Source organism: Neophocaena asiaeorientalis, unplaced genomic scaffold (assembly GCF_003031525.2).
Source record: "Neophocaena asiaeorientalis asiaeorientalis breed wild unplaced genomic scaffold, Neophocaena_asiaeorientalis_V1.1 scaffold82, whole genome shotgun sequence".
NCBI classification, from domain to species: domain Eukaryota; kingdom Metazoa; phylum Chordata; class Mammalia; order Artiodactyla; family Phocoenidae; genus Neophocaena; species Neophocaena asiaeorientalis.
In genome coordinates, this window is record NW_020173068.1 from 9,849,026 (window position 1) to 9,869,533 (window position 20,508).

Here is a 20,508-nt window from a genome sequence, read left to right on the forward strand (position 1 = left end):
AGGTAGGCAACGCGCTGGGCAGCCTGGAGCCGCTGCGCTGGATGCTGCGATCGCCCTTCGACCGCAACGTGCCGGTGAACCTGGAGCTGCAGGAGCTGCTGCTTGACTACAGCTTCCAGCATCTGGGTGTCTCCTCACAGGTGAAGGGCGTGGTGGGGTTAGGCTTGAGGGGAAGGGTGAGGTCGTGTCCCCGCTCACAACGCTCTCCGAGGGATAAGAGTCACTCCAGTAGTTCTGAATGTCATTTAGTCATTGATTTAGTCAGTCAGTCAAATATTAGGCGACTAACGTGTGTTAAGTCCTGTGCTAGGAGCTTGGGGTATGGCAGTGAGCAAAAACAACGCCCTTTTCTCTTGGAGCACATATTCGGGCTCGTTTGTTAATACATTAATTTATTATCAGATATGTATTGGGCATCTACTCTGTGTCAGGCACTTTTCTAGGTGTTTGAAATAACGTCCGTGAACGTGACACGAAATCTCCTGTGCTTATGGAGCTGGTGTGGAAAGTCGCTCTAGTATGAAAAAACAAACAATAAACGATAGAATTAAGTAGTATATTATGTGGCATGATAGAAGGACAGGAGAGCGTTACATGTTTTCAATAAGATGGTTAGGGGGAGGACTTGGGAAGAAGGTGTTGCTTGAGCAAGGACTAAAGGAGATGATTGAGGGAGCCATCCTTGTGAATATCTGAGGGAATAGTATTCCGGAGAGAGGGCACAGCCAATAAAAAGGCCCTGAGGCAGGAGTGTGCCCTAATCCTAACTGAGGGCAGCCAGAGTGAGGGGAAGAGTAGTCAGTGGAAGAGGAAGTCAGAGAGGTAATGAGGGGACAAGTCACACACCTTATAGGCTTTTACGCTGAGTGAAATGGGGAGCCGTTGCAGGGTGTTGAACAAAAAAGGGACGTGACTTATGTTCCAAAAGGATCACCATAGCTGCTGTATGGAGAATGGACTGGCCGGGGTCATAGGGTAGAAACAGGGAGACCAGTTAGAAGGCTGTTGCTGTTAGGAGGTGAGGGATGATGGTGACTTAGATGAGGAAGGAGTTGAGGATGTGGTAAGAAGCAGTTGGATTCTGGAGATATTTTGAAGATAGAGCCAGATGATTGGCTGACAGTTTGGCTAGGGCTTGACTTAAGTTGACCCTACTTTCATATTTTCCAAAGCAACTTCTAGGAGAGATGGGTGTTTTACAGTTGCTTCTGATCCAGTGTTTTGATTGGAGACCAAAAGCCAGTTGAGCCCTTGCAATAAGGATTTCTGTTTCTTTTTAGGCATTAAAAGGAGTATTCTCTTAGCACCTACCAATTTACTCTTTTCTTTCCAAGTAGGGCTGTGTCGATCATCCCATAGTTTTGACAGAAGCCGTGTGCAACCCACTGTATTCACGACAGATGATGTCCGAGCTTCTCTTTGAGTGCTATGGGATTCCTACGGTTGCCTATGGAATAGACAGCCTCTTCAGCTTCTACCACAATAAGCCAAAGAACTTGATTTCCAGCGGGCTCATCATTTCATCTGGATACCAGTGTACACATATTTTACCCATCTTAGAAGGGAGGTGAGTTGCACTTGTGGCATTTGGGCACTGTTTTGAGAAGCATTCAGGAAACGTTTATTGGGCACCTGATTTAAAGGTGGAGTGGAAAGAGCAAGGACAGGACCATGAACTGGCCTCTGGGCTTAGTTCTGACCTCCCTCACTGTGTGAGTATAGATGTCACTTCATCGTCCATCCTTTGTGACCTCCTGGATCGAGTTGGGGTAGATGGTCCCTGAGGTCCAAATCCATAATTCTAGAACTTTATCGTTCTGACTTAATGGTGAGATGGCTAACACTGTACCTGTTGGTAGTAGGTGCTCAATAAAAATGTTCTGAGTAAATTACTTAAATAGATTTAATTTAGACTGTTGTGTTCTGGAGTCACTTTTTAATAAGAGATTTTTTATTTTTTTATTTAAAGCTATTTAATGACAATTATTTAGACCTTTCTTTTTAACTACTGTACCTGGTACATAATAGGTACTTAATAGATGTTTTCAAGTTCTATAAAAGGTGAGGGTAGTTTCTGTCATGTTTAAAAATCTTCTCGTTTTATAGCTGGGTTTTCGTTGTCTGTTAAAGAGACTAGACCGGGGAGGGAGGGATAAATTGAGAATTTGGGATTAAAAGATGCACACTACTATATATAAAACAGATAAACAACAAGGATTTACTATAAACACACAGGATTCAATATCTTGTAATAATCTATCATGGAAAAGAAACTGAAAAAGAATGTATATATAACTGAATCACTTTGCTGTACACCTGAAACACTGTAAATTAACTATACTTCAATAAAAAATTTAAAAAAAAAGAGAGAGAGAGAGACTAGGCCAGCCTCATGCTCTCCTGAGAAGGTTTCTCTTTGCATAGAGATAGAGGGTGTGTAAGTAGTGAGAGAAGGCCTGGCTTCGGGATTGAAAGCCTGGGTTTGCAGCTCTGCTGAGGTTGAGGTACTTAACTTCTTCACTTAGTTTCCTAACATATAAACTTGGGAAAAACTGATTTCTCAGGGTTACCTTGAGAATGAAACGAGATAATGTAGGTGATGGCACTTTGTAAAACAGTCTGAACATTTAAGTGAAAATAAATGCTGTTGAATTTATTGAGACCTATAGTGGGAATTTCTCTTGAAGTTCTTAAAAAATTTATGAAGAAAAAAGTAATTCTTAGAGATTACCAAACACTCCTGCTATAGAGTTTTCTATCTTATGTAACCAGAATATGCAGAAATTAAAAATAATATTGTTATTTTATGTTATGTTATATTGAGAGAAAGTGATTTTACCCAAAGGCTAAGAAATGATCACATTGGGGCATATCATGTTCTATGCTGGCATCTGCTGGTGAGGTGTGATATAGCAGTGACATTTTAGTACACAGCAAGTTCCTAGAGCTCTGCTCCTCTAACTTTCTCATATTGAGAAAATAAAGGTACTCTGGTTCTCCTCCCCTTCACTTCATGTCAGAGGGACCTGGTTCTCTTAGGAGATTACAGTAAGCCAATGTGTATGTGATTACTTAATGTGTTTGCATAAGTAGAAGTGGAGTGTCTAGGGGAGGGGTACTCAAACTCTGGCCTACACTAGAGGGACTTGGGAAGCTTGTCAAAATGCATATTCCTGGGGAAAAATGCATATTTCTAGGCCCTTCCCAGAGCAGATGAGTCCTTCCGAGATGCTTGCCAGAAATTAGATGTTCATGTGTCTGTTTGGATGTGCTCTAGGAATGCCTGCATTGGGTAAGAGGTTGCACTAAGGCAACTTTAAAGTTCCTTCCAACTGTTAGGTTTTATTTCCCCCAGCTGGTCAGTTGCTTCCTTATTAGTCTACATCAAACTATCCTCCACACTAGTGCACATGCTCCATATTCTCTCCTCCACATTGCCAAAAATTTCAGTGCTGTTTCCATCCCTTGGTTGTAGGTTGGATGCTAAAAACTGCAAACGCATCAACCTGGGAGGAAGCCAAGCAGCTGGCTACCTCCAGCGTCTCCTGCAGCTGAAGTATCCTGGGCACCTGGCAGCCATCACTCTCAGCCGCATGGAGGAGATCCTGCACGAGCACAGCTACATCGCTGAGGATTATGTGGAAGGTACAAAGAGGATGTTTGCTTGCAGCTTTTGAATGTTGTCTACCTTTGGGGTGTTCCTTAAATTGTTCCCAGGGTGACTCTTTCGCTCACTTTTTTCCTCTTAGTACTTTTTAGCATTCCCTTCCCTTTTTGGTATTTGTTTTCCTAACAGACTTTTTCAATTAATTGATAACTTGCATATGTAGGTTCTTTTTCAACATTGTTTTGGCTACTCTGGTTCCTTTGCCTTTCCATATAAATATTAGGATCAGATTGTCCATATCTACAAAAATGTTCTGTTGGGATTATGATTGAAAGAACATTAAATCTGTAGATCAGTTTGTATATAAAACAACAACATTCTAAATGTAGATTCAGATATAATGTTAACTCCAGATTGGGGAGAATTGACATTTTTTTTTTACTACCTTGAGGCTTCTAATACATGAACATAGTATGTCTTTCCATTTATCTAGGTCTTTATTGATTTCTTTCATCAGCATTTTATAATTTTCAGTGTATAGACTTGTACATGTTTTATTAGATTTATGCCTAATTATTTCTTTCCTTGTTTTTTTCATTTCAGTTTTCAGTTGCTCATTGCTATTGTATAGAAATGCAATTAATTTTTGCATGTTTACCTTGTATCCTGTGACCTTGTGAAATTTACTAGTTCTAGTTTTTTGTAGATTCCTTGGGAATTTCTAGGTAGACATGTCATCTGGGAATAAGGACATTTTTATTTCTACCTTTCCAATCTGTTTGCCTTTGTTTCTTTAGGAGTGGTAAGAGTGGACATTTTTGCCTTGTTCCTAATTGCTGATCTTGTGGTGGGGAAAGCCTTTAGTCTTTCCATATTAATTATATGATGTTACCTCTAGTTTTTTTTTTTTTTTAACCTCTAGTTTTTTTACAGATATCCTTTATCAAATTGAGGAAGTTCCTTTCTGTGCCTAGTTTTGCTGATCATTTTTATCATGAATGGATTTTGAATTTTGTGAAATGCTTTTTCTGCATCTGATATGATCCTATGGTGTTTGTGCTTTGGACTCTTCATATAGGAGGGTATCATGGTTGCTTTTCAAATATTGAACTAACCTTGATTTGGGGGGATAAACCCCACTTATTCATGTATATTATTTTTTAATATATTGCTGGATTCAATTTGGTAAATTTTATGAGGTTTTTGTGTATATTCATGAGGAATATTAATATATACTTTTCTTGTACTGTCTCTGTCTTGTTTTGGTATCATGGCAATGCTGGTCTTATTAAATGAGCTAGAAAGCGTTCTCGTCTGCTTTCTGGAAAAGACTGTGTAAATAATTGATATTATTTTTTTCTTTAAATGTTTGATAGAATTCTCCAGTAGAACCATTTGAGCCTGGGGATTTCTTTTTCTGAATGAATTCAGTTTCTTTAATAGAAGTAGGACTATTTCGGTGATTGCATTGGTGTCTTCTTTTTTGCTTTAGGTTTATTTTGCTCTTTTTTTCTAGTTTCTTAAGGTAGAAGCTTAGATTATTACGATAACTTCTTTTTAATACAGGCATTTAAAGCTTGAATTTCCCTCTCAGCAGTGCTTTATCTGCATTTCACAGATTTTGGTATGTTATGTTTTCTTTTTTACTGAGTTCACATATTTTCCAATTTCGCTAAGCCTTTTTTATTTGGAACCATTGATTATTTAGAAATATATTATTTTATATCCAAGTGTTTGGAGACTTCCTTGTTATCTTTCTGTGGTTGATTTCTAGTTTAATTTCATTATGGTCAAAGAACTTATGTTGTCTGGTATCAGTTAAACTTGTGAAGATTTGTTTTAGGACCCAGGCACGAGCTGCTTTGGCGAATATTCCATATACACTTGCAAAGAATGTGTAGCCTGCCGTTGTTGGGTGGAGTATTCTGTGATGCCATTTAGGTTCTATTGGTTGATGATGTTGTTCAGTTCTTCTATTCTCCTCTTCATTTTCCATCAAGCCATGTTGATTATTAAGGGTGTTGAAATCTCCAGGGATAATTGTGAATTTTCCCATTTCTCCTCTCAGTTCTGTCAGTTTTTGCTTTCAAGTGTCTGGAGCTCTTTTGTTAGGTGAACATTTAGGATTCTTACTTCTTCTTGGCAATTGATCTTTGACCATTATATAGTGTCCCTTTTTATCCCTTGCAATTTTCTTTGCTTTGAAGTCTGCTTGGACATTAACATAGCCACTCCAACTTTCTTTTGATTGGTGTGTCTTTCCGACCTTTTAATCTACCTGTATCATTATATTCAAAGTAAGTTTCTTAATAGTTGGGTCCTTTTTTTTTTAAAAAAAAGATCCCTCTGTCAGTCTCTATCTTTTAATCGATATGTTAAGACCATTTCCAATTAATTTAATTCTTCTTATGTTTGGGTTTAGGTCCACCATTTGATTTTTTGTTTTCTGTTATTCCTTCTCTTTGTTGTTCTTATTGCTCTCTCTTGCCTTCTTTGGGTTATTTGAACATTTGAAATTTTTTTTTTGGTATTCCATTTTAATTTGTCTACTGTGTTTTTCATTGTATATTTCTCGTGTAGGTTTTTTTAGCTGTTGCTCTAGAGATGACAGTAAACAGGCTTTTCACAGTCTTCTTAGAATCTCTGTTTTACCAGTTCAAGTGGAACATGGAGGTGTCAGCATGCCAGAGGCCCCCTTTTTTTTTTTTAACTTATTTATTTTATTTATTTTTGGCTGCGTTGGGTCTTTGTTGCTGCTTGCAGGCTTTCTCTAGTTGCTGCGAGCGGGAGCTACTCTTCATTGTGGTGCACGGGCTTCTCACTGCGATGGCTTCTCCTGTTGCGGAGCATGGGCTCTAGGTGCGCGGGCTTCAGTAGTTGTGGTGTGCAAGCTCAGTAGTTGTGGCTCACGGGCTCCAGAACACAGGCTCAGTAGTTGTGGCACACGGGCTCAGTTGTTCTGCAGCATGTGGGATCTTCCTGGACCAGGGCTCGAACCCATGTCCCCTGCATTGGCAGGTGGATTCTTAACCACTGTGACACCAGAGAAGTCCCCAGAGGCCCCTTTATCCTTCCTCCTTTAGTTGGACTTGTCTTCTGTGTCGCACCTACATACATTGGAAACCCATCAGACGTCATGGTTTTTACTTCCAATTGTCAATGTATTTTAAGGAGCTCAAGAGGAGGTTAATCTACTGTGTTTAATCAGATTTTCATCATTTCTGTTGCTTTCCCTTCATTTCTGGTGCTCTAGATGGTATCCTTTCTGTGTGAAGAACTTTATTTAGCAATTCGCTCAGAGCAGGTGTGTTGGCATCATGTCCAGGTCTTATAGCTGCATTTCGCCGATTGGGTGGCTTCAGAGATGGGATGGAGTGTGCTTCCTCCATCTTACCCGCACCTGGAACCCTGGTGCCGACTTTCTAATCTCAGTGCTATTAGTGTTTCTGTTTCCTAACTTCCAAAATCATTCTGTTGAAGAATTGCAGAAATGGCGGTGCCCCGATTACTATGAGAACAATGTCCACAAGATGCAGCTCCCGTTTTCCAGCAAGCTCCTGGGCAGCACCCTGACCTCCGAGGAGAAGCAGGAGAGGCGGCAGCAGCAGCTGCGGCGGCTGCAGGAGCTCAATGCGCGGCGGCGGGAGGAGAAGCTGCAGCTGGATCAGGAGCGGCTGGACCGGCTGCTCTACGTGCAGGTGACAGCAGGCCCCCCAGGGCGGGACCTCAGCCTTGCTCCATATAACGCATCATGCATCTTTTTGACCTGGGGTCAAGAAGGGGTCTGAGGGGGGGGTCATCCATGGAGAGATCGTGCGTGTAGAGGACGGTGTAGCAGCAGGACCTGAGAGCTGTGGACCTGGCCTCGTTGATTTATTTTATTCTTGTGGTCCCCTTTGTTTGATTTTTAACTTTTGGTTTAAGTGTAGCACACGTGATGCAAGGCGCACAAGTCTTAAGTGTCCAGCTCAATGAATTTTCACCACTGAAACATGTGATGTATCCAGGTCAAGAAACAGAGCATTACCAGCAGCCCAGAAGCCTCCCTCAGCCTCCTCTTAGTAACTTTCCCATCTCTTCTCACCCAGAAGCTAACATTTGTGACGTCTGTCCCCATAGATGAGTTTTGCCTGCTCTGGTGGTGCTGAGATGGTGATGCGTGGGAGCTCAGAGATAGCTGGGGAGGAGGGCTTCGTTGTGAAGCTTTGGTGGTGGGGGAGGGGGTGGTTCCATGGGGGGGCAGGCTCAGGGAGCTCGGGGAGCCCTCTGCCGCCATCGTTCTCTGTCCAGTTTCTAAGTTCCATCTCTCCTTCCCGTGCGTGATTGCCCCGATGCACATCTTTGAGGATGGATTGTGACTGCTCGGCTTGCAGGAGCTCCTAGAGGATGGCCAGATGGATCAGTTTCACAAGGCCCTGATAGAGCTGAACATGGACTCCCCGGAAGAGCTGCAGTCCTACATACAGAAGCTCAGTGCCGCAGTGGAGCAGGCGAAGCAGAAGATCCTTCAAGCAGAAGTCAGCCTCGAGGTGGACGTGGTGGACAGCAAGCCAGAGGTACTGCGGGCCTCGGGAGGGAGGTCCCGCGGGGTGGGGTACAGCAGGGGTCCCCAACCCCGGGGCCGCAGAGCAGGAGGTGAACAGTGGGCGAGAGGGTGAAGCTCCATCTGCCGCTCCCCGTAGCTCGCGTTACCACTGGAACCATCCCCCCACCGTCCGTGGAAAAATTGTCTTCCATGAAACCGGTCCCTGGTGCCAGAAAGGTTGGGGACCACTGGTGTAGAGAGAACAGCCCTTTCTGAGGGCGGGAGGAGTGTCTGGAGAAGGCTGACATCAAAGGGGTTGTGACCAGACTCGGGGGAGAGAGAGCAGAGTGGTGTGTGATATCTACGGGTACACGGGTCGGGGCAGGGATGGCACTGACCTTGTACCAACTGAAGTTCTGAGCCAAGGGGTTTCAGCCGGTAGAGCTCTGTCCCCCGGGAAGGGGATGTGTGCGAGTAGAGTAGGAAGAACATACACACGCCTATCGTGTGGCCCATCTTGAACCTGAACCTGTCCCTCTGATGGTTCCTGGGCAGTTAGTCATATGCCCCCTTAACTGTCTTCTGATCTTCTATTGAATATATCATGGTTGCTCTTTCATTCACCTCCTTTCCATCTCCATGCTCCCTAAGGACAGGGCTCATGCTTCATGTATAGTTTAGGAATTTCTTACAGCCGCTAATAGCCATGCTCAATAAGATATTTGTGGGTTGATTTAAGATCAGCCTTTTGTTAGTTACTAAACACTAACTCTTTGATCTTCTCTCTCCTTTTTGTCTCCCTACCAGTGGGCTGTTAGTGTTGATGTGGCCAAAAGGGCAGGTGGCGGGGCTGAGATAGGATCCTGGGTAATTCATACCGTAGCACTGGGCCCTGCGTGGTGAAGGGGCTGCCTGCAGGTCATACCTCGGCCCCAAGTCACTGGTTGGCTCTCCTGTCTCTAGAACTGGACGAAAGTGTTAATAAGTGGACACATTGTTGCTGAATCTGTCATCTCTAGAGTGCTAAAACAAAGGAACTTGTTCATTGCCTTATGACACTTGTGGGGCAAGATTAGCCAATCCAACTGTTGATTTTTGTTTTTAAATCAACTTTACCTATACGTTTAGAAAGAAACAGTCTTGTGGAAAACTCCAGTTTGCTGCTGGGTGTAGTGTGGTGCTTACCAGGGACCTCAGGGCCGTCCTTGGCTCGGCAGGCAGCCTGCTTTGCAGTGACTGTGTCTCAGCTGGAGGCTGACTCTCGGTTCCTGCCCTCAGCCTCACCTTCCCCACCTCTCCGACAGGCTGTAGACCACGTGAGGACAGTGACTGGCCATGAGCACGCCTGACTGAGGAAGCAGATCCTGAGTCAGGCTGCCTCGGCACAGCGCACTGGATCACTGAGATCCAGGGTAGAAGTGCCCCGACCACCATCTTATTCTCGCACAGCGTCCCAGATCAGCTTCCAGAGAATTACTGTGCCTTTTCTAGTTTGCTCCTTTTCAGGTCTGTGTTTCAGATTTGAGCTGTTGTTTCCTAGGATCCAGATCCACATTGCTTTTGTTGTTTATTTATCTGTACTCAGTTTTATCATGCTTATCAGCATGTCCACAAGACGTCAGCATCTTTATATCAGAGATGGACCACTAAGCCACATGCACGTGGGGGAGTTCAGATTTAAAAAGAAAAAAACAAGCAACTCTGAAGATGATTCCCAAACAGTCGGGGAACCAGTTCTTCCTTTTCTTTTTTCATTTTTCTGCATTTGTTACGTGCCCTGATTCAATCACTCTTTATTCATTCAGCAGATACTGAAGTCCCTACTTTGTTCTGTGCTCTAAGGGAACATATTCAAATTTCTCTGGGCTTGGGGTGATTTTGAAATGTTGTACTTTAAAAGGTTTCCCTACGTACAACAAATTTGATGAATCGATCTGTCCCCAAAGCTTTAATGGTCAGGGTGATTGTTAGAGATTAGATCGATTACAGTAACATTCATGGAATAAATTTGGCCACGACACTGGCCAGCCAGTTCTACCTTTCAAAAAGTATTTGTTATATTTTCCAACAATATAGTTCTTTTAGAATGGAGAGAACAGATTTATGTGGACCACAGTTCATATTGAAATGCAATCTAAGCAGTAATGGCTGCACTGGATTAATATAGCTACACTTTTTAACTTCCAGTGTTTTCTAAGATCCATTTTTTCGGGACTTCGCTGGCGGCCCAGTGGTTAAGATGCCATGCTTCCAATGCAAGGGGCATTGGTTCGATCCCTGGTCGGGGAACTAAGTTCCCACATGATGCACGGTGCAGCCAAAAACATAAATAAATAAAAATAAAATCCATTTTTTCCTACAGACCAATCCATGCCAGCCCTCGGTATTCTGCAGGTATTCGACGAGGATGCTGTAAAGGAGTAGGCTTCCTTTTGAATACTTTTAAAATTTTAAATACTTTTAATATACTTTAAAATACCTCCTAATGAAGTATTTAAACTAAAAGATGCTGATTTTGCATCGCTACGAGCGCAGCGTAAGGGGATGGGGAGGCGGGAGCACAGCTTTCGAGCACCCTTGTTTGTTGGAAAAGACAGTGGGCCAAATACAGAAAGTGCTCTGGCCTGACGAGCCAAGATCAGAGCTGCCCTTTGCTTGTTTTTATGCTGCTCTGGGCTGTTCCAGGGAACCATGCTGCATCCTCTCTGAGGGACTTTGGCAAACTTGCTCTGTTCAGTTCCAAGAGAACAGTCATATTTACGTTCCCGCATGCCACCCAGTACACGTGGAGACCCTGGCAAACCCTAGGGGGAGAGAAACCAGCCATGCCAGAGAAATATGTTCTGTCTTAGATGCGTATTGTCGGCATTGAAATTACCAGCTTTGTTCCTTTCTGTGAATCATATGAATTGGGATAAGGAAAATATCTTTTTATCATTTTTAGTGAAGCTAGAAATTATCTTATTTTTAAGGTGAGGTGCTTTTGAATATAGCTAGATATGAAGGTGGATAATAATAGTTTTGTCACAGCTGAAGAAGCCTTTTGAAGCCCAGACATTCTACAATCCTCTTTATTCTAGAGAAATTTGAGGGTTGCCAGGGACTAGGGGTACAGAGGTGACTAAGACGCAATCCCTCTCCTCCTTGGTACCTCAAAAAATAGGGCCACAGAACCATACTCAGGCTGTAATAAAACTTATCAAGTGTGGTGGTAGATGTGTGTGGGAATACAGAAGGAGTTTTGAGAAAGGATTGAGGTGTTTGAGCTGGGCCCTGAAAGATTATTTGATTTCAGCAGATAGCAAATGAGGAAGGAAGGACATTTTAGATGGAAAGAAGCACACGTGCGGGGAGCAGAGCACATCGGGCACAGAGAGCGTGGGAGATGAAGCTGGAAGGGAGGCCATGGCCACCTATTAAGGTCTTTATCCATCGCCCGGATATTATCCTTCAGACAGAGCCTTCAAAGTGTGCTGAGCAAGGCAATAATCTGATGAGATTTTATTTTAGGAAAGTAACTGGCAGCAGTTAGGATGATGGCTTTAGGGAGAGGCAAGGCTGGAGGTGGGAAGACAGGATTAAAATGTGTGTAGTCATCCAGAAGAGAGCTGATGTTTGTCAGTGGCTGTTGGGGTGGAAGGTGGAGAGGACACACTTCCAAGGTAGGAGCCAAAGATCCTGGTGTCGTTCAGGAGTGGCAGTTGCTGATGGTCACAGAACATGTGCCAGACCCTGTGCTGGGCGCTGTGCAAGTATCATCTTGATTAATTTTCCCAATTCCGTAAGTACTGTCTTCATTCCCATCTTATGAATAAGGAGACTGACATTGAGGCGAGGAAAGAAATGTGCCCAAGGTTGCACAGCTAGGAGCAGCGCAGCTCAGAGACCCGGGCAGTCCGGGTCTAGATTGTCTCCGGTCACTGAGGCTGGGTTGAAAGGCAGCAGGGGGAGGTGGCGCTGGGGACCGAGCTTAGGGCGACGATGAGCTGGGTTCTGAGCCCCCCATCTCTGGAGTCTCTGTGAGACACCAGGCAGGACTGTCCAGGACCCAGCTGTGGAAGGACCTAGACTCACACAGGGAGTGGGGAAAGAAGAATGCCTGGGGAAGGCCACTGCTGAGGGGGTGGGTGGAGTCGAAGGGAAGAGTGTTATGAGAGGTTTAAGACACCTGCTGACCGGTGACAGAGGGATGGCCTGGTAGTGGTCTGGGGCTCTCTCTGCTCCTGCCTCACCAGAAGCCCGTTTCACGTATCTGCTGCTACATAAAAAACACTCCACACTTAGCAGTGTGAGGCAACAACCGCGTTAATGTGCTCCTGAATGTGATGGGTCAGGAGTTCAGACAGAGTGGAGCAGGGGACTCTGAGACCTCAGCTGGGAGGACTTGGACAATTGGGAACTGAACTCTCTGGAGGGTTTTTTCACTTCCCTGGCATCTGGGCTGGGATGACTCAGAGGCTGGACTCCACGGACCTGAGCACCCACACGCGGCTCTCCACGCGCTTGGGGCTTCTCAGCACGGCCACTGACTTCCAGGAGGGAGCTCCCGGGAGGGAGGAGCCGGAGAGCATATGTCAAGGGGCTTTGCCTTATTTAAGAGTGACTTTGCGTTTTACCTTTGCAGCTGATTATGAGTAGGTTCTAGGGAAATGTAGTTAAGTACTCTGAATTGTGTCGGTAATTTACGTTCGTCATAGATTCTGAGAGTGAGGAGGGCTCTCCTCTCAGGCAACCTTGGTGGTTGGTGTTGAATCTGCTCGAACCCTCCCAGGACGCCGTCTCATCAGATAGTCCTCTCTACAATAGCTGTCACTGTTAGAGCCTCCTTCCAGGGAATGCAACAGAGTTCCTTCCTGAAACTTCTCCCCTTTGAGTCCAGAAGGTACAACTCATCTGCCTTTCATGTGGGAGGATGACAGATGCCCGAGGACATCATCCAGAACTATCCCCCCACCCTCCCAACTTCATTTGTTCAGGTCAAAATTAAAGGTGTCCTAAACCCTCAATTGGGAACCTTGCTGGCATGTCTAGGCCCCGCCCAGGGTCATTGTCATGGAAGAAGAAAGCCTATTCTACAGGCCTCCACATATGGGAGGCATTGGGCCGCCTTGGAGCCTTTAGTCACATCCCCAGCCCAGTGGACCTGCCCTCAAGGGGACTGATTGCTAAGCCTGTTAGTGTTGGCACATATGTTTATTAATTATTGAGACATTGACTTGATTTTGCCCGTAGTCCAAGCTGCTTTGTAGGACACCAGCTCTCACACCCTCTACCCCAGAGCTCTGTGCGTGGTGGTGTGACAGGTGCAGGCAGACAGTCCTCCCCGGGGCGCCAGGCTGGAGCTGCCCCTCAGAAGCCTTCAGAGAAGGTGGGAGTTGATGAGGCTTGTCTCAGTGGGAAGGGTAGGGGATAAGAGCGAAGCTCATCCCTGGCTTTTTAGTCTTTTAATCTTGTGTTCACGTGTGTTCCTTTTTTTAACAGTTTAGAAACTTTTTCATAGTTTTTATGTGTGGATGTACTTTTAGGACGTTAGGCAAGATCCCAGTTCTTTTTGGTGACAGTGAACTCATAGAACTAAGGCTCGCTGAATTACAGGTTCTGTCCACTTGTGTTTCTTCTCTTCTCAGACCCCTGACCTGGGGCAGCTTGAACCATCTCTGGAAGACGTGGAAAACATCAATGATTTCGAGCCCTTGTTTTCGGAGGAAACGCCCGAAGTGGAGAAGCCGGTGACCACGGTCCAGGTTGGCCTCCCGTAGCCTCCACCTTGCTTATGCTTTGAAGCTTAACATAAATGACCAGTCAGGTTTAGTCTTCTTCTTTAGGAATACTTTTCCCTAAAATACCAGTTGTATTTTCTAGAAGGGCGAGTCCCAGTACTGAAAACTTCCGAAGTCAGGGTTTTTTGCCCCCCCATGGTGATTGTTTAGGGTTCCAGCACTAAGCTCCGTGAATCTGTGAGAAACAATCTCCTCGGTGGAAGCATTTGGGCAACTAACTGGGGACTTTAGACCCGAAGACCAGCTTTTACTGATTTTATTTACATTTAAGCCAGTGTCATAATGCTTTATCCTCATTTGGGTCTGTGTTTCTGTCATTACAATGGCAGCCAGGTAGACTGGCGTGAGGCTGAGACACACCTGGGAGAAGGCCTTCTCGGCTCTGTGGGCACTGGGGACTGAGCCAGGCACTTGGTCTTCCAGTACCCGCCTTTCTCAGCTGCTCTTCACCAAGTCTCTTTCCCTGCATCTCAGGGACCATTTCATGAAGCAGATGTGTAGCGGTTTATTATCCAAAGGTTGAAGAAGGTAGAAAATTGAATTATCAAATCAAGAGAGTTGGGGAGAGGTTATTCTGGCACAAAGGACAGAAGCTATGTTGGCATAAGAAATGCAGTTAGAAGAAACTGGCAACTGGGATGTTTGTTCTCATGGCCTAAAAATATCTTCTAAACCTTGGGTTTTTAAAGCCCGTGTTTAACTTGGCAGCATATCATCAGCTGTTTGTTGGGACAGAAAGAATTCGAGCTCCAGAAATTATCTTCCAGCCGTCTCTCATCGGGGAGGAGCAGGCCGGCGTAGCTGAGACCCTCCAGTACATTCTGGACAGGTGAGACTGAAACTTCTTTCTTTTACGTCTATTTTCCTGAACCATTTCCTTGAATTTTGAATTCAACAGTGGATTTGTTGGCCGGGCATCTCCTTTTCATTGACTTGCTGCACTCAGATGGTATTCTTTCTCTCTCACCAAGCGTGGCACAGAGTTAGGGCTCTCTTAATTCATTTCTGAACGTGTAAATGCTTGATTTGAGGAGCTTTAAGAGTTTCTTTCAAAAATTTGGGCAACATGATATATGTGCATTGGCTTTCCTATAAATCTTCACAGTATTGCAGACTAGTGATTCTAAATCACCCTAAAAACGTGCAGAACTTAGTTTTTTTCCCCACCTTGCATTTTATTTATTTAAGAGTTTGCATTTCTACAAGAACATGCCTCCCCCGCACCCGTTTGTACAGGTATTTTCCTGCAGTGTGAGTTTTCCTAATACAAGTTGGACAAGTAGGGAACACGATTTTGTGGTACTCTGGTTGCTATTGGTTAAAACAGGGTGGAAACTTACACCTAGCAAGGAAGAAACGCCATTGCAGCTACTTAGAGTGGCTTTGAGTATTGTCTAGCAGTGGGTGGGAAAGTGAGCAAACACAAATCAGAAAACTAGTAGTAAAAAAAAAAAAGCACAAGTGGAGAGATGGGTCCTCAAAAGGAGAGGCAGAACTTCTGGGGGTGATAGAAATGTTCTGTATCTTGGGTGTGGTGATGGTTACTGTGTAATGGTTACTGCTGTTGATGGGTATATAAGTTTGTCAGACTTCATCCAAATGTATTTAAAGTAATCCTCAATAAAGTCAGTTTTTTAGAAAAACGTGTTAGAAGGGCATAATATTTTAATCATGCTAAGGAAATGGATTGACCATTCAAATTAAGGTTTTGGCTAGCTATTTGGAATTCTATAAAGACACAAATGAAAAATGGAAGGCTTTTTTTTTAACTTTTTGCATAGACATTATCTGTTTTGTACTGAGAGCTTGCATTTCCACATCCAGATTCTCTTCCAATATTCAAGTTGGAGGGACTAGAGCAGAGGAATCCTTTTGTCCCCAGGTACCCAAAGGATGTGCAGGAGTTGCTGGTTCAGAATGTTTTCCTCACTGGCGGGAACATGATGTATCCTGGGATGAAGGTCAGAATCGAGAAGGAGCTGTTGGAGATGAGACCCTTTCAGTCTTCCTTTCAGGTACCAATTGTCCGTTTAACCAGCTGTTTCGAAAATAGCCTTAATTATTTGTTTTCTCGTTACAAAAGTAGTAAAGTGTAAATGAGAAAAATTACTTGATAATTCCGTCATCCAGAGATAGCCACTATTAACACGTTTGTGGCTTTCCTTCTGGTCTTCAATCTATGTTTAATTTTCTTTTTTTTTTTTTTACTTTTATTTATGTATTTATTTATTTAATTTTGGCTGTGTTGGGTTCGTTGCTGTTTGCGGGCTTTCTCTAGTTGTAGTGAGTGGGGGCTGCTCTTCGTTGCGGTGAGTGGGCTTCTCACTGCAGTGGCTTCTCTTGTTGCGGAGCATGGGCTCTAGGCGCATGGCTTCAGTAGTTGTGGCGATGGGCTTAGTTGCTCCGCGGCATGTGGGATCTTCCCGGACCAGGGATCGAAACCGTGTCCCCTGCATTGGCAGGCAGATTTTTAACCACTGAGCCACCAGGGAAACCCTATGTTTAATTTTTAAAGCAGAATGGAAATCGTATTTTACGTATTTCTTTGTTTTAATTGACAAAGGAAGGCCTGCATATAGTAAAAGTTCGGAGAGTACAAAAGAGTGTACATTGAGAATAAGGCATTCTCTAGGAGACTGCTGGGGAGATTTTTCTTTCTTTCACATATTTTCTGCACATTTGAGTGTATACTGCTTTGTAACCTGAATTTCTTAACCTGTCGTGAGCATTTTCTCCCATGTCATTATTCTTCTAAAATACTTAAAAAAATGACTGTATGGTGTGGATGCCCCACAATTTATCTACCAAATTCCTGATCACCAAGAAACATGGTCAGAGCTCCTGTTGCGGACCATGCACCTTGGGATGCTGAGATGTCCTAGACACCAGATGCCCTGGCCCCAAGGAGCTTGCTGTCCAAGGGGGCAGCAGTCAGATGAATAGGCTGGGATAACCCACAGTGTGAGGGGCATACAGACGTAGGCACCTAGGAAGGCTTCTTGGAGGTGAGTCTTCTGAGGATGAGGAGGTGTTTGCCAGGTAGAGTGTGGAGGGCTGTGAGGTGGAGAGAGCACTCTGGACAGGGCTTAGCAGGGGCAAGGGCTTGGGGGCCGCGAACTTGTTGAATGGTGAGCAGCTGGATGTGGCTGGGGCTCATGGCTGTGAAGAGGGGTGGGGGAGGGGAGTGTGCAGGGCACACATGGTGCAGAGCTTCCGTGTCCTGCTGGGGGCTTGGCTGTGGCCCCCTGTGCCGCACGATGTGTTGTGCGTTCAGGGTGTGGTCTCTGGGCTTCGGTCCTGACTCTGGCCCTGCCGTCACTGAATTTTGCCAGGCCTCAGTTTTCTCCGCAGTACGGAGGGGATCGTCCTGGTGCCTGTTAGCAGCATTCAGCGCGCCTTGCCTGTCAGGTGCTCAGCACAGAGCCTGCGTGTGATAAACAGACATCAGCTGCTGTGCTGAGGGTCCCTAAGAACTCTCCAGGTTCCACAATTCGCTAGAAGGACCCACAGGATTCAACATGTAGTCCTCATGGTTTATCACAGTGAGCACTTCCCCGGTGCAAGGAGTAGAGTGAGAGCCTTACACTCGTTCTGTCACTGACACTTTCTAAGCCAGAGCGGTCGGGGCTTTTGTGGCCCTGATTTTGTTGATGGTCCCTTCTCGCAAGTCTCACCCTCATCCTCCTCCATCTGTGCTGATTCCACCTGCCCTTTACTTCAGAAAGTTCCAAAACCACCATTCCATCCTGGGACTTCTATGGATGGGGCAGGGAAGAGGGAGGTGGGAGGTCAGACAGGCGACTCCAGAGCAGGGGAGGCCCGATCTGAGCTGGAATGCGGTCCGCCCAGTGCTCAGCTCAGCCTCGTTGAGGGGCACTCACAGGGCTGCTGACCCCGGCCTTGCTCCCCTAATAACGGAGAGCCCAGGTCAGCCTCTCTGCTCTCATTTCCCCTGAGGCTCCCTTGCCCGCATGGCCAGAGCCACCTCGCATCAGCCTTTGCTTCCCTCTGCTGGCAGAGAGGGGATCAGGTCCAGGAAGGTCTTCCCTCCAGGTCTCTCCACCTGACGACTTGTGGTCTACAGCATGGAGCAGGAGGCAGGGCAGCTGGTCCCTCTCCCACCCAGAGCGGCAGATCTGACGTTGGTAGAGTAGCTGCTAACCACGTATCCACTGAGGTTGTGTCCAGTGGGCTCTGCATGCTTGTGTGATTTCTTGAAGAGTCTGGAGCATTTCACTCAGCTCTCCTTGAAGGGTGCAGAGGTAGTCCTGCCCCGTCTTGGAATTAAAGGGGGCCCTCCTGCGTGTGTATTTCTGGGGATAAAGTGTAGGGGCTGTAGCTGGCCTTGCTGAACATTCAGTCCTCGGACCCTGATGGGAGACGCCCATCCAGTGACTGCTCTGCTCACGTTTCAGGTTCAGCTGGCCTCGAACCCTGTGCTGGACGCCTGGTATGGTGCTCGCGACTGGGCCTTGGACCACCTGGACAACGAGGACGTCTGGATCACCAGGAAGGAATATGAAGAGAAGGGAGGAGGCTACCTCAAGGAGCACTGTGCTTCCAACGTGTACGTCCCCATCCGCCTGCCCAAGCAGGCTTCGCGCTCCACAGAAGCCCAGGCATCCGGCAAGGGCTCGGGGGCCAGCGGAGGCAGGGCCGGCGAGCAGGCGTAGCAGACGGGCCCCTGCAGGGACCTTGGGCCACGTCGGCCAGTGTGACAGGACGGTGACTCTGCCAGCTGTGTCCAGCCCGAGTGTGCTGGGAACATTTGGCTGCAAGATGGATTTCTCCTGGGGAGAACAGTTTAGTGCCACTGGGAGTTACCCTCTGCAACTGTGTTGTCTTGGGGGCATTGGCGGTGAAGGGACTTTAGGTGACCTGCTGTCTTTGCTGAGCCATGGATGAGCCATAGCCTTCACTTCCCGCAGCAGTGAATGAAGACAGGGTGGGGGACGGAGGTGTACAGTCTGCACAGGCTTCCTTCTTACCACATTTTAAAGCCTTGTTTTTTTAAAAAAATCCTTTAAATGTTATATTGTCAGTGTAGATAGTCTTCTAAATTTATTCCAAAATTGTGTGAATGCCCAGCAGATGGAGTTCTTTCACATACAGGTAAAAAGGTAACATTTGTATCCTAAGAACAATCAACCACGAACTCTCAGGGGCTAGAAATATTTCCCTCCTTCTTCTATTTCTGCTTAGAAATAAGGAAAAGGGGGCCCAAAGAGGGGAACCGGATAGTACGAAGTCACTCCGTTAGGGCCTGCCCGGTGCCCACTTCTGAATGGACAGGTGTGGGGCTAGTGGCCTGACTCTTGTTTGTACTTTCTTTGCTGGAAACTTTTCCACGATGTGAGGCCTTCCTACAGTTTTTAAAACTTCTCTTCCTGTGAGTGTGTTGGCTGCTTAACTTTTCAGTTCTTTCCGAAGAGAGAAACAGACTGGAAAAGGTGAGCCGTGGAGCCTTTTCAGTTTAGCCACAACCTCACATTCCCTGGACCTTTGCAGCCTCATCATAAACAGATAACCCCTCTCTTATACAGAGATTGCTTGGTGAGAATCTTAACTCTCAAACATACCCAGTGCTTGAGCCCAGAAGGCTCCGGAGCTGCTAGTGTCCTTGTCACAGAATCCGTACGTTTAAATCCCAGGGGGTGTCTGGCCCAGCCCTCTGAGGAGGCCACTTTAGAACCAGTCTGCTGCTGCAGTTCACCAAGGACCGTCACCTGCATCTCCAGCTCTCGGGTCTTCGACACCGAAGACTGGGAAGGGCCAGTGGTGGTGGAGGAGGAAGCGGAAGATCCAGGCCAACTCAGGGCCCCCCACGGCCCTGCTGGGGAGCCCCAGGCCATCCACGGCTGGGCCTGAGGCCCGGTGAGATGGTGAGAGCAAATGGGAGCTGCCGAGAAAGGACAGATGGGAAGAAGGCAGGCCCCGCCTCCTGGGAGAGGTTTCCATATCAGGTTTCTGGGGAGAGGAGTTGTGCTGACTGCCGTAGGCCTGGGGAGACAGGGGTCTTTCTCCCACAGTCAACATTTTAAACAGCCCAAACAGCAGTGATGAGGTGGAAGGATTGCCCTGGAAGTCCAGCCTTGGTGAGGAAGGACCCTGGGTGGACAGGTAAGCTGGGCTACAGCGTAGTCCAACAAGAAGTGTGAAGCCGGGCCTAGTCGGAGTGCCCGTAGCCTGGCACTGAGGAGGTTTGGGGCTGCAGTGAGGCTGGACCTTGAGCTCTCCCACTTTATCTCTAAGCCCTCACACTGAGCTTGCCGTGACCTCTGTGACAGCTCTCAGCCCTTCCTCACACAGACCACCAGCAGCACTCATCATGGTACCGAGAGCTTTTTCTCTGCCCCAGATGGTCTCTTATAGACTGTAAAGCATTCCCCAAGAGCAGGAAGAGGGTTTTATTCAGCTTGGAGTATCCACAGCCCAGTGCTGGGCCTGCAGGGTGCTGTGGGCTCACAGGATTTTGAATGAATGACCAACTGGTTGTGTAGATAAATGAATGACTAAATCTGTGAACAAAGACAATTTGAGACTAGCTCGTCCGCTCTGTTGAGAGGAACAAATCAGGGGTCCACACTGACGGCTTC

The 20,508-nt window shown here is 46.2% G+C and overlaps 1 protein-coding gene across 1 annotated transcript in view; it reads left to right on the top strand.

Moving 5' to 3' along the window:
* Positions 1-18,989, top strand: part of ACTR5 (actin related protein 5) — a 19,463-nt gene extending 474 nt beyond the window's left edge. Inside the window, exons 2-10 of the mRNA XM_024743068.1 lie at positions 3-140; positions 1,338-1,567; positions 3,476-3,645; positions 7,088-7,305; positions 7,981-8,163; positions 13,760-13,876; positions 14,602-14,741; positions 15,795-15,927; positions 18,328-18,989. Coding sequence (XP_024598836.1) covers positions 3-140; positions 1,338-1,567; positions 3,476-3,645; positions 7,088-7,305; positions 7,981-8,163; positions 13,760-13,876; positions 14,602-14,741; positions 15,795-15,927; positions 18,328-18,585 — 1,587 coding nt within the window. The 3' untranslated portion in view covers positions 18,586-18,989. The remainder of the gene's footprint in view (positions 1-2; positions 141-1,337; positions 1,568-3,475; positions 3,646-7,087; positions 7,306-7,980; positions 8,164-13,759; positions 13,877-14,601; positions 14,742-15,794; positions 15,928-18,327) is intronic.
* The last annotated feature ends 1,519 nt before the right edge of the window (positions 18,990-20,508 follow it).